Below are 13,674 nucleotides of genomic sequence, written 5' to 3'. Positions count from 1 at the left end.
GCGCGCACACACACACACACACAAGGTATTAATACAATTAAAGGCAGATTTTACAGATTGAAACAAATATAATGTCAAAGATACACTGAACATTTTTAAGGTTATAAAAATAAATATTATCATTATGCTATGGTCACATGGTAGTTATAGTCTTCCAAAAAATAAATCTATCTATCTATCTTTGCATTAATGAGCAAATCCTTGCATTGTTTGGATTGTTAGTCTACACAAAAGCCCTGACATCGCTGTAGACAGTCTCTCCCTCGGCTGCTGTGACGTTCCTCTTCTTCTTCGTTCTCTCTGCTTTGCCAGTTCTCTTTGAAAAGGCTGGTGCAGAATAAACCAACATGTCCTCATCTCTCTGAGGAAACACACAGAAAAAGGTTTTGAGATGGAAGATCCAAAATCTCTTCCAGTTTCATCTTTTCTTTATAGATCTTACCTGCTGACTTGGCTTCTCCGCACTGGCTGTTGCAGCATTTGTGGGCAGAGCAACAGCAGCTGTGTTAAAACAATCAAACCAAAGATGGAGAACGTTAATCTACACTAAGAGGCACAAAGTTCATATTTTGCTAAATATGGTTTGATAGATTCATGTTACCGTTACAACATTTTGTCTTGATGGTATAAATCAGGAAGGCGATGACAATCAGACTCAAAGCCAAAGCAGTTGATAACAGAAATATAACTGTATTGGTCTTCTTCAAATACTGCATGTCGTCTGCTGACAAATATAGAAAATACTGAGAGTTAGCAGGTTTTTGATGAGAAAAAAAGTTTTGTGGCACATCAATCCAATGGATTTAACCAGATTCTAAATTAATTATAATCAATGATTTCTATGAAATTCTAACTTACCTTCAATGTTAAGCTTTGTTCCTTTTCCAAACAGTATCTCTCCACATGTGGCCACAGCACAGTAATAAGTCCCGGCATCAGAGGAGCTGACGGTCTTAGAGAAGCTGTAGACACATTTCTGTGGAGAGCGAGCCTCAGGACTGTTCTCACATTCATCTGTTCTGTTTCCAAGAGTGTAAATGACACTGGGATGAGATTTATCTGATCCGGATCTGAACCAGAACACGCTGTGTTTTCCTGGACATGTTTTGTTGTCAGAGTCAGAGAGGAGTGAACACTGCAGAGTCACTGAGTCTCCTGGACGGACTGGATCAGAGGATAAGTCTTGAATGGCGGCGGTGATGTCAGGTGCACGTCCTGAGAAATTCAAACCAGAAAATAAACATGTTTTACTAGTTACAAATTACAACTGGACGCTGACCTTTTAATAATGTATGTATTTTTAAAGAATATTAAAGTCTACCTGGTGTATTTTATTTACCTGTAACTGTCAGAAACGTTCCTTTCAAAAGGGTCATATTGAGTTCGGTTTGTTTAACACAAAAGTAAAGTCCAGAATCACTGAGCTGTGTTTGACTGATAATCAGGACAAATGTTCCAGGCTCTTGTTTTGCTGTGATGCGAGGAGTTTTGTTAACCTCGTTGGAGTCAAAGCTATATGTTCCTCCCAAAAAGTCAGGCAAGGCTCCAGAAACTAGCCTGATCCAAAATAACATTGGTGAAGCCAAAGAGGTCTTGCGGGGACACGTCAGCTTCACATTATCTCCAACACCAACAGTCTTTGTCTCAAAGGTCTGATCGTCTGTGCATCCTGAAAAAAATAAAGAAATACATGTTGGTTATTAACAACCAGGAAATAAAATGTATGCCCTGTGCTGAACTTAAAATACATCTTGAACACATTTGAAAGTTTTACATATACTTACGACTCAGTCTGAGCATCAGAAGTAAAACAAATACAGTCAGCATTTTGTTGTAAGTCCACTTCAGACAGCACTAACATTAGCATGTACGAGAAGATGACTGTCCTAGATATAATCATATCGAGTGGGAGGGAACAACTGCAGAGCATTTTGATTGGCCAGTTGTTATGATGATATTACACTGTATTACCACAGTGGAAAAAAACGTTCAAGCCCAAGCACATGAAGCAATACAAGCAGCAAGCTTGTTTCATGTTTCGTGGTGAAGAGGAAACAGAGTTTCTATGGTCATCAAAGACACATTTTTATTCTGTATTTTCCATAGACTGTATTAAAGAAGAGCACATAGAGTTAACTCAGCCATTGGTATCTGAACTCTCCCTTTGAAGCCTCAGGTTTAGGATTTTGGCTGTCGTAATGTTGTATTTTTGTAACCAGAAGCAAAAATATTTGGCCAACATGTGGATGCACATTAGCCTCTTTCATACATGCATGGCACTCAAAAATGTTGCGACATTACCCAGGTGGCCTGCATGTGAGAACAGAAATCTCTCAAACTCACCTGACAGGTGAACTGAATAACATTGATGATCTTCTTACAATGGCACCTGTCAGTGGGTGGCACTTGAAGCAAATGAAAATGATGTTGTCAAAGTTGATGTGTTGGAAGCAGGAAAAATGGGCAAGCGTAAGGATGTGAACGACTTTGACAAGGGCCAAATTGTGATGACTAGGCGACTGGGTCAGAACATCTCCAGACCTGAAGATCTTGTGGGGTGTTCCCAGTCTGCTTGTGGTCATGACCTACCAAAAGTGGTCCAAGGATGGAAAAGCAACAAATCGATCACAGGGTGGCCAAATCTCATTGATGTGCGTGAGGAGTGAAGGCCACTTAAAGCCCCTGTAAACCCAAATCCATAAAATCCTTCTAACTATGTAATTTAGGGTCTCATGTACATACTAGTAAGCATCTTAAAAGTTTTATAAATTACTTTTAATCCAAACTCGAGTTATTGCCATTCTTTCTTTGTTAACTTCCCTGACGCTGGGGTTAAATTGGCCGTGGTTATGCATGATATTTATCACTTCATATATTTCCTTCAACCAATCAACCGCAGTTGTCCCGCCCTCACAGGTGCAATAACACTTCACAACTGTGTCCACATACCCTGAACGTCTCTGCACATACCTGTTGCAATTACCTAATGATCGCCTTTTTCCCCATCATGCCTGTGTGTGCTGTCCCCGGGTGCACATCTACCACTGGGATGACAACTTGTCATTCTTTTATTTTGTAACACTTGGAGAAGCAGCAGTGTTTCCGCTACATACATTTAGTGAATTGTTTCAGCCGCTGCTTCAGAAATTGTAATTAAACGACTCTTTGGAGATTTCAGCTTCAAATCAACGATCGTCCATCCTCTCCTCATTGAGGAAGAGCACTGAAACAGTGAACTCGCAAAGTCTTGGCAACCAAATAAACAACAGCGGACCAGTTTACTTCTAACGGCAAAAGAGGGTCCGCTCTGCATCGCTGTCATGGCATATATATGCAGTTCTAATATGCAGTGTAAACAATGCACGTGCCTATATCAGCTGTGCGCTCAATATCAAACTTTCAGCTCCCTGGCGATCTCCCTCCAGCGAGCTGCACAATATCATACTGAAATGAGGAGATATTGTCTCTCTAACTCCGTACGTCCGGACTGTAAATACATTGATTGTTGTGGTTTATAAAGCTTGTAAAAGCTGATGTCATTTGGTAACGATCAATCGTTTGGATCGCTACGTCATTAATAACGTCCCTCGTGCACACGCGGCTCACGTGCGGTGAGAACTGAATTGCCAAAGAGAAAATATGTAACTCTTGTGACTTAATTAAACAGACTGCTGATGAAGACAGTCAACACAGCAGCCAGAGAGACAGACAGAAGTGGGGGTGGCTTGGGGGCGGGTTGAGAGGTGCAGGTGTGTTGGGGGACTGAAGCCAAGTGTTCAGATTAAAGAAGTTTGTGATTTAAAACTGAATGAGGTGAAGAAGAAAGTACAATTAAAGTGTGGAAGTAAGAAATAACCATCTAGAAAGAGGGTAAGTCTACATGTGATCACAGAAATCATTGATATATGAGATTAATTGAAATCAATTGATTACAAAACCTGTAATTAATTAGATTCATTTTTTTAATCACCTGACAGCAATAGTTTTGATATGACGTGCACATGCGCACATACCTGGTTGGTACAACAAACCCTCTACCCTGCTGCTGAAAAAAATCCTAGAGGAAACACTGCTTCCCCATGAGCCATTGTTGTGTTGACAGTTGCCATGAGAACGCGGACAGGCGGACCCCTCACTCAGAATTTGTGGATGCTTTATGACACACTCAGCTCTGATATCATATATGCATTTTTGCTATTTCAAGCCGAGTTTCCAGGGCCTTTAAAGCACCTGCAATGGGCATGAGAGCATCAGAACTGGATCACGGAGCAATGGAAGAAGGTGGCCTGGTCTGATGAATCTTTTTTTCTCTTACATCATGTTGGCCAGGTGTGTGTGTCGCTTACCTGGGGAAGACATGGCACCAGGATGCACTATGGGAAGAAGGCAAGCTGGCAGAGGTAGTGTGATGTTTTGGGCAATGTTATGACCTCAGGTCCTGTTATTCATGTGGATGTGACTTTTACCTGTACCACCTACCTAAACATTGTTGCAGACCAGTACACCTCTTCATGGAAACATGTTCCCTAATGGCAGTGGCCTCTTTCAGCAGGATCATGCGCCCTGACACACTGCAAAAATGGTTCAGGAATGGTTTGAGGAACACGACAACAAGTTCAAGGTTTTGACCCGGCCTCCAAATTCCCCAAATCTCAATCCAATCGAGCATCTGTGGGATGTGCTGGACAAACAAGTCCGATCACCCCCACCTCGCAACAGGACTTAAAGGATCTGCTGAGAAAGTCTTACCACGGTTGATAATTAAATGACTATTATGTCTCCGTCCTGTTTGACGGCCCCCCATGGTAGCAACTTTTCAATCACAGGTGGCCAGGCCGTAAAACATACCCTGCTTTATTGTCAATTTTACTGTGAATGGGACCATATTTACAAAATGAACACCATGCAGTCCTTAAAAGTCTTGAAACTAGCAACTGAGGCCAGAGTCCCGATTGGAAAATGTTTAATGAGGTAAAAATCAATCAAGAAGTTGGGACTTTGGCAGTTCACAGGTAGTTAACTGGCACCTGTCTGGCTGTCAGTCCACACCATAGACTGTATGATGGATGTAGCCACCATGTGAGGTCACACATTGGTTTGTCAACTGGCTTTTTGAAGAGTTTGGCATATTGCCCGTCGCCATGTTGGGTTTCTGTAGCCAAAAATGACCATATATGGAAGAGAGGGTGGATCTGGAGAGTAGCGAGGGGTTGGCAAACTCCATGTCATTAAACCTATAGTCTACACCTCCAGCTAATTCTGACTTATTAGCTAGTTAGCCATCGTGCTTCCCACAGAATGAAAATCATTTTGATTTGGTTGGTGCTGGAGTTGTTTATCACTTAAGAAGCTAAGAAAGCTTATAGCTCAAACGCACACTTCTGTGGTGAGAGGGCAGTGGGCTGTTATACTTAAAATAACCAGTCCAGCCATCACAATGGTCCACCATCCTCTGGGGGAAACCAAACAACAATCCTGACTCCCATGCAGGAGCCACAAAAAATAAATCAATGTAGAACAAACACTGACAGAACTAACATGTCATGTAATGGTGAGCACAGAAATAGATAGCTGCTAATTCGGCTCACGTTTAATAAAATAATACTAGAATTTCACGAACCAAAGAAGCTGGACCACAGACTTCTTGGGGGTCAGCTAGTATAGCTACCCACAAAGCAAGCCATTTTATTTGCTCAACATTTGCATGAAAAAAAATCCCCAAAAGGCTTGGTCCAAACTTCCAAATTGAGAGAGTGTACAATGATTGCTCCCGGTGGCATACCCATCAGTGATGACCCGCCCACTCTGCCTGTCAGTCACATCAGCAGGAAGTAGAGATGTTTCGGTCCTGAACGATTCGTTCAAAAAGAACGAATCTTTTCAGTGAACGGAATGATCCGTTCACTTTCAAGCATCAAAGTCGTTCCTTTCGTTCACTTGGCTCCCCACTTCTTCTTTTAGGAAACCAGACTGATTGATGTTAGCACGAGCCAATTGCGTTTCAGAGGAGGGCTGTTTGTATCACATCTAATGTATCAAATCACCATCATTGGTTAGGAGAACGACTGAACGTATCATCGTTCATGAACGAGTGACAGTGACTGAACGTATCGCTTGACCGAATGTCTCTCTCTCTCTCTCTCTCTCTCTCTCTCTCTCTCTCTCGTTCACTGAACGAAGCGACCTGATTAGGTGCATCTGTACATACAAGTCAATTCACAGACTCAGACTCTGATTAAATATATTACATCCTCAGGCCCTGTGAATATATAAGGAGCCTCATTCACCTCCGTTAAACTTTAAAAACAACATATCATAAAAACGGTGATGCAGACTCGCAGCGCTGAGAGGGAGAGAGCATCTGCACAGAGGGAGGGGGGGAGCGGGTCATCGCGGATTGAAGTGATGACGAGATATAAAAGTTTGATCATAAAGCCTGATCATCTACAGCTCTGTGTAAAATATATGTAGTACACAGCGGACTGCAGTCTCTGTTGACAGACAGATCTGAACACAGGTCCACGTTATTAAACGTCTGTGTTCTCCCCGCGCTGCGTTATAAACTATGATGAACTGATCGCACAATGAAGTTGTAGTCTTCGTATTTTATTTTATGTATTGTGTTTTGTACAGATATGGACGTATGTGTCTGAAATAAAGAAATAAAGTAAAGTACAATACTAGAAACGATATTACAACAGCTCAAAAATAAACTGACACAACAGCAAGATGAGATAACACATGAATGTTTATTTTTATATAAATATAATATTTTCTTTTTAATATAGTTGGGCCAAGTAACTGTTATTTTGTGATGATTGAACAAGAAGACCAGTAATGCAATGGGAGCCGTATTGTTCGTGAACGAGTGAGAGTGAGTTACGGGTAAACCGGAAATGTCACTGAACGACCTGGTGAACGAATGTAATGAACGAATCGTTCAGCTGAACGAGATCCGAAGATCCGGGTCACTGAAGTGAACGAGAGTTGACATCTCTAGCAGGAAGAGCACAGTATACAGAGTTTCTGGGGACTTCAACCATGCAACTTTGGACTCTACTTTGGCTGTTTTCCACCAGGTTGTTGACTGTCCTACAAGGAACAACAGGACAATTGATCTGCTGTATGCTAATGTGAGGGATGCATACAGAGTCACACCCCTCCCCCCACTGTGGAAGTCTGATCACAACCTGGTTCACCTACAGCCACTGTACACCCCCCTGGTCCGAAAGCAGCCGGTAACAACTCGCTCCAGCAGGAGATGGTCCCCTGAGATGGAAAGTGCCCTGAGAGACTGTTACAACACCACAGACTGGGATGTGCTGATCAACCAGCATGATGAGGACATCGAGGGGCTGACACACTGTCTGACAGATTACCTGAACTTCTGTGCAGACGTGGTCTCCCCTGTTAAGACTGTCCGCTGTTACCCTAATAACAAGCCATGGGTAACGCGGGAAGTCAAAGCTGTCCTCAACATGAAGAAGGCTGCCTTCAGGAGCAGAGACAGGGAGGCCATGAAGGCAGCACAGCAGGAGGTGAAACACCGTGTGAGGGAAGCTAAGGACAGCTACAGGAGAAAGGTGGAGCAGAAGCTGAAGGAGAACAACATGAGGGAGGTCTGGGAAGGTGTGAGGACCATCACAGGTCACAACACAAAGACCAGAGCCGTGGGGGGGACAGTGGAGAGGGCGAACGAACTGAATTACTTTTTCAACAGGTTCAACCAGCCCATGCCCCCCCCACCCCCACCCGCACTGCAGCCATCTCTCCTTCTTCCCACAACACACCTCCCCCCAGACACCACAGCACCTCCCTCCTCCTCCCCCTCCCCCCCCACCTCAACACAATCTCCACCTCACATCACCACAGACCAGGTCAGAGGACAGCTGAGGAAGCTCCGACCCAGGAAAGCAGCAGGCCCGGACAAGGTGTGTCCAAGTCTTCTGAAGACCTGCGCTGCAGAACTGGGGGAACCACTACAACGGATCTTCAACCTCAGCCTGCAGCTAGGGAGAGTGCCCACCCTCTGGAAGACATCCTGCATTGTCCCGGTTCCTAAAAAGAACCGGCCCAGTGAGCTGAATGATTCCGGCCGGTGGCACTCACTTCACACCTGATGAAGACGTTGGAGCGGCTCTTCCTCAGCCTCCTCAGACCCCAGGTGCAGCACGCCCAGGACAGCCTGCAGTTCGCCTACCAGCCAGGTGTTGGTGTGGAGGATGCCATCCTCTACCTACTACACCGAGTCCACTCCCATCTGGATAAGGGGAGAGGCACAGCGAGGATTCTCTTCTTGGACTTCTCCAGCGCCTTTAATACCATTCACCCCCCTATGCTTCGAGATAAATTGAACCGGATGGGAGTGGACCCCCACCTGGTGGCCTGGATATCCAACTACCTCACCGACAGGCCACAGTACGTCAGGCTGAAGGACACCACGTCTGACACTGTGGTCAGCAGCACTGGAGCCCCCCAGGGCACAGTGCTGGCCCCTCTTCTCTTCACCCTGTACACCTCGGACTTCTGTCACAACTCAGAGCTGTGTCACATACAGAAGTACGCCGATGACACAGCCATCGTTGGATGCATCAGGGACGACAGAGAGGAGGAGTATCGGAGTCTGGTGGGGGACTTTGCTGCTTGGTGCCGCACAAACCACCTAGAGCTCAACACCTCTAAGACAAAGGAGCTGGTCATAGACTTTGGGAGGTCCAGACCGAAGCCGAGACCAGTCCTACTAGAGGGAGCTGAGGTGGAGAGTGTGGACTCCTACAAATACCTCGGGCTGTGTCTGGACAACAAACTGGACTGGTCAACACACACCAGCCACCTGTACGGGAAGACACAAGGCAGGATGTACTTCCTAAGGAGACTGCGGTCTTTTAACATCTGCAGCAAACTGCTGCGGATGTTTTACCAGTCTGTGGTTGCCAGTGTCCTCTTTTACACTGTAGTGTGCTGGGGAGGCAGCACATCCAAGAAGGACACATCCAGACTGGATAAACTGATCAAGCGAGCCGGCTCTGTGATCGGCATGAAGCTGGACCCTCTGGTGACGGTGGCAGAGACAAGGACACTGAACAAACTGTTGGACATTATGGACAATGCCAGCCACCCTCTGCACACCGTCATCAGCAACCAGAGGAGCCTGTTCAGTGAGAGACTGCTCCTTCCAAAGTGCAGGACTAACCGACTGAAGAACTCCTTTGTCCCTCATGCCATCAGGCTGTACAACTCCTCACTTAGAGGGAGGAGGAAACAGGGACAGACTCTCTCACAAGCGGTAGCCACTAATTCACCTCACAAAGTTAATAGTAGTTATCTTCTTTTATTCAATAGTAATATTTATTTATTTCTCAAAGGGTCATATGTGCAATAAAAATCTGTCAATGTGCAATAATCTCTCACCACAGTGCAATAACCTAATTTAGTTTAATCGAACTAAATACCAGGTCAATTACCCACTGTTTACTTGTATATTTCTAAGAGTGTATATTTTATATATTTTGTTATCTAATTTTGTACTTTTTATATATATATATATATATATATATATATATATATATATATATATATATATCGATAGATATATAGATTTTGATCTTTATTTTTTACCCTCTGTGTGCTGATTCTTTCCTATTGTATTGTACTGTATAAGCTGCTGGAGACTGAATTTCCCAGAGGGAGTCATCCCAAAGGGATCAATAAAGTTGAGTCTAAGTCTAAGTCTAAATTGTTATACCATCCTTCTCTCCAGACTTCAGCAACTTTAATAGTGTACATAATAGGTGGAAAGATAGATCGTCTTTGTCTTTCAAAAGATGTGACCATACAGTTTATTGCAGATGAATATTAGTTCATGTTTTTTCTTTTTCATTTACATGCTGATTCACTGACAAGCTGGTGGTCCATCATTGCTCCAAGTGATGCACATTAGTACAGACTTTAGCAAGGATTCAAATCTTTTTCTGGATAATCAGACAAAGTTATTGAGGCACAAACTCACACTTTAAACACTTACAAAATAGAGTGAGGTGGGGCCAGACAATGATTAGCACCAGTCCTGAAAGTTAAGCCCATCAAACATATTCGAATGGTTATTGCTGACGTTCAAAGTGCATTTCCTGTCACACAAATTCTTGTCATTATGAAGCATTCACACTCTCTGTGAAACATTTGGTTTGAATCAGAACTGCTTTTATTTGACCTTTCAATGCTATGACCTCTGGTATGCACTGGAAGATACCACGTCTTACTGGCCTAAACAAGAAGAAGACTTTACAGCCACGCTAGCAGCTCTGTGATTCTGCGCTTACACAGCGGTGCATAGAACTTATTCTTATTGTTGCCATTATGTCAGAAAAAAATAAAGAAGCAGTTTGAGCCTTAAGTGTTATCATAGTTATCTTTATTATGATGCAAACTTTATACAAGAAATGCAGTCCACCAGTTCTGATTTCTAATACTAGCACAGCACAGTCATAAAAAAAGATAATTGCTAACAAATTAAACATGAAACAAAAAATTACACAATTATAAAATTAAGGATCTGAAAAGGGGGCGGCCTGATCAATAGATTCAACAACTGTACATCTTTTTCAAAATAAAAGTCTGCCTCATAAAGCACAAGGTGCACACACACACACACACACACACACACACACACACACACACACACACACACAAGGTATTCATACAATGAAAGGCAGATTTTACAGATTGAAACAAATATAATGTCAAAAATACACTGAACATTTTTAAGTTTATAAAAATAAATATTATCATTATGCTATGGTCACATGGTAGTTATAGTCTTCCAAAAAATGAATCTATCTATCTATCTTTGCATTAATGAGCAAATCCTTGCATTGTTTGGATTGTTAGTCTACACAAAAGCCCTGACATCGTTGTAGACAGTCTCTCCCTCTGCTGCTGTTACGTTCCTCTTCTTCTTCGTTCTCTCTGCTTTGCCAGTTCTCTTTGAAAAGGCTGGTGCAGAATAAACCAACATGTCCTCATCTCTCTGAGGAAACACACAGAAAAAGGTTTTGAGATGGAAGATCCAAAATCTCTTCCAGTTTCATCTTTCCTTTATAAATCTTACCTGCTGACTTGGCTGCTCGGCACTGGCTGTTGCAGCATTTGTGGGCAGAGCAACAGCAGCTGTGATAAAACAATCAAACCAAAGATGGAGAACGTTAATCTACACTAAGAGGCACAAAGTTCATATTTTGCTAAATATGGTTTGATAGATTTATGGATGAGAAATTTTAATTACCGTTACAACATTTTGCCTTGATGGTATACATCAGGAAGGCGATGACAATCAGACTTAAAGCCAAAGCAGCTGATAACAGAAATTTAACTGTATTGATCTTCTCCAAATACTGCATGTCGTCTGCTGACAAATATAGAAAATACTGAGAGTTAGCAGGTTTTTGATAAGAAAAAAAGTTTTGTGTCGCGTCAATTCAATGGATGTAACCAGATTCTAAATTAATTATAATCAATGATTTGTATGAAATTCTAACTTACCTTCAATGTTAAGCTTTGTTCCTTTTCCAAACAGTATCTCTCCACATGTGGCCACAGCACAGTAATAAGTCCCGGCATCAGAGGAGCTGACGGTCTTAGAGAAGCTGTAGACACATTTCTGTGGAGAGCGAGCCTCAGGACTGTTCTCACATTCATCTGTTCTGTTTCCAAGAGTGTAAATGACACTGGGATGAGATTCATCTGATCCGGATCTGAACCAGAACATGCTGTGTTTTCCTGGACATGTTTTGTAGTCAGAGTCAGAGAGGAGTGAACACTGCAGAGTCAATGAGTCTCCTGGACGGACTGGATCAGAGGATAAGTCTTGAATGATGGCTGTGCTTTCGGGTTCTTGTCCTGAGAAATTCAAACCAGAAAATAAACATGCTTTACCAGTTAAAATATACTGTATGTATGAATTGACACTTTCCTATTAATAATGTACATTTTTAAAGAATATTAAAGTCTACCTGGTGTATTTTATTTACCTTTTACTGTCAGAAATGTTCCTTTCAAAAGGGTCATATTACGTGTTCTTTGTTTAACACAAAAGTAAAGTCCAGAATCACTGAGCTGTGTTTGACTGATAATCAGGACAAATGTTCCAGGCTCTTGTTTTGCTGTGATGCGAGGAGTTTCAATAACACCGTTGTATTCAAAGGTATATGTTCCTCCCAAAACTTCAGGCAAGGCTCCAGAAACTAGCCTGATCCAAAATAAGTTTGTTTGAAGCCAAGATGTGTCACGGGGACACGTCAGCTTCACATCATCTCCAGCACCAACAGTCTTTGTCTCAAAGGTCTGATCGTCTGTGCATCCTGAAGAAAATAAAGAAATACATGTTGGTTATTAACAACCAGGAAATAAAATGTATGCCCTGTGCTGAACTTAAAATACATCTTGAACACATTTGAAAGTTTTACATATACTTACGACTCAGTCTGAGCATCAGAAGTAAAACAAAGACAGTCAGCATTTTGTTGTAAGTCCACTTCAGACAGCACTAACATTAGCATGTACGAGAAGATGACTGTCCTAGATATAATCATATCGAGTGGGAGGGAACAACTGCAGAGCATTTTGATTGGCCAGTTGTTATGATGATATTACACTGTATTACCACAGTGGAAAAAAATCTTTCAAGCCCGAGCACATGAAACAATACAAGCAGCAAGCTTGTTTCATGTTTCCTGGTGGGTGTCTATAATTGACGCTAAGAGGAAACACAGTATAACTACAGTAATCAAAGACAAATAATTATTCTGTAGAGGATGTAGAAACAGTTAAGTCACCCATTGGTTTGTCAACCCCCTTTTAAAGCATCAAGTTTGGGATGTTGGCCGTTTTAATGTTTTTTATTTGTAACCACAAGCGACCACATTTGGATGACAGGATACAAATTTGGCCTTTTACACGGAATAATAATGCAAAAAAATGAACATTTCGTGACATTACCCAGGTGGGCTGCATGTGAAAACCTAAAGTTCAAGAGTTCAAGCGTGAAAGTAGCCATTGTTATGTCTCAATCCTGCTTGACAGGCCCCTATGGTAGGTACTTACCAATCACAGGTGGCCACGCCTTAAAACATACCCTGCTTTATTATCAATTGCTTAATAAGGTAAAAAGTCAATTAAGTAGTTGGGTTGCCTACCTTGTAACTGGCACCCGTCTAGCTGCTCGTCCAGGAAGAGAGGGTGGATCTGTAGAGTAGCGAGGGGTCGGCACTCCATGTTATTAAACCTATATAGTCTACTCATTAGCTCGACACTTAGCTAGTTAGCCAGTGTGATTCCAACACAATCAGAATCTATTGTTTTGGTTGCTGCTGGAGTTTTTCATTCATCACAATATAGCGCGTGAGAGAGCTTGTGGAAGTAGCAGATTTGTAGCTTGAACGCACACATCAGTGGTGAGCGGGCAGCGGGTGAACGACCGGGTAACTTAAAATAACCGGTCCAGCCATCACAATGGTCCTCCGTCCTTGACAAGCCAGACCAAACCAAAGTTGCTAATTAGCGCTAACGTTTAATAAAATATGAGAATTTCACTCACCAAAGAGGTGGGACCACAGACTTCTCGGGGATCAGGTAGTAAAGTTAACCACTCAGTAAGAGATATTATTTGTTCAACATTTG

The 13,674-nt window shown here is 42.5% G+C and overlaps 1 protein-coding gene across 1 annotated transcript; it reads right to left on the bottom strand.

Annotated features, from left to right (window-relative positions):
• Window positions 1–11,206: 11,206 nt before the first annotated feature.
• LOC138598507 (signal-regulatory protein beta-2-like) lies at window positions 11,207–13,269 on the bottom strand. The gene is made up of 4 exons (XM_069670302.1): window positions 13,191–13,269; window positions 12,027–12,356; window positions 11,539–11,895; window positions 11,207–11,211 (listed from the first exon to the last, which is right to left on the bottom strand). The coding sequence occupies exons 1-4, from the start codon at window positions 13,267–13,269 to the stop codon at window positions 11,207–11,209; spliced, it is 771 nt and encodes a 256-aa protein (XP_069526403.1).
• Window positions 13,270–13,674: the final 405 nt, after the last annotated feature.

This window comes from Semicossyphus pulcher, unplaced genomic scaffold (genome assembly GCF_022749685.1).
Source record: "Semicossyphus pulcher isolate SPU_LCO1_2020_fin unplaced genomic scaffold, fSemPul1.0.p SCAF_2, whole genome shotgun sequence".
NCBI classification, from domain to species: Eukaryota; Metazoa; Chordata; class Actinopteri; order Labriformes; family Labridae; genus Semicossyphus; species Semicossyphus pulcher.
This window is presented reverse-complemented; position numbering and strand designations above follow the sequence as displayed.

Bases quoted from the DNA above. Each gene is read 5' to 3' on its own strand.
- LOC138598507 (XM_069670302.1), bottom strand. From the start codon at position 13,269: ATGGAGTGCCGACCCCTCGCTACTCTACAGATCCACCCTCTCTTCCTG. The intron at 12,357-13,190 runs GTAGGCAACCCA...TATTTTCTTCAG, and splicing joins AGACGGGTGCCAGTTACAAG to GATGCACAGACGATCAGACC. The intron at 11,896-12,026 runs GTAAATAAAATA...TGAATTTCTCAG, and splicing joins AACATTTCTGACAGTAAAAG to GACAAGAACCCGAAAGCACA.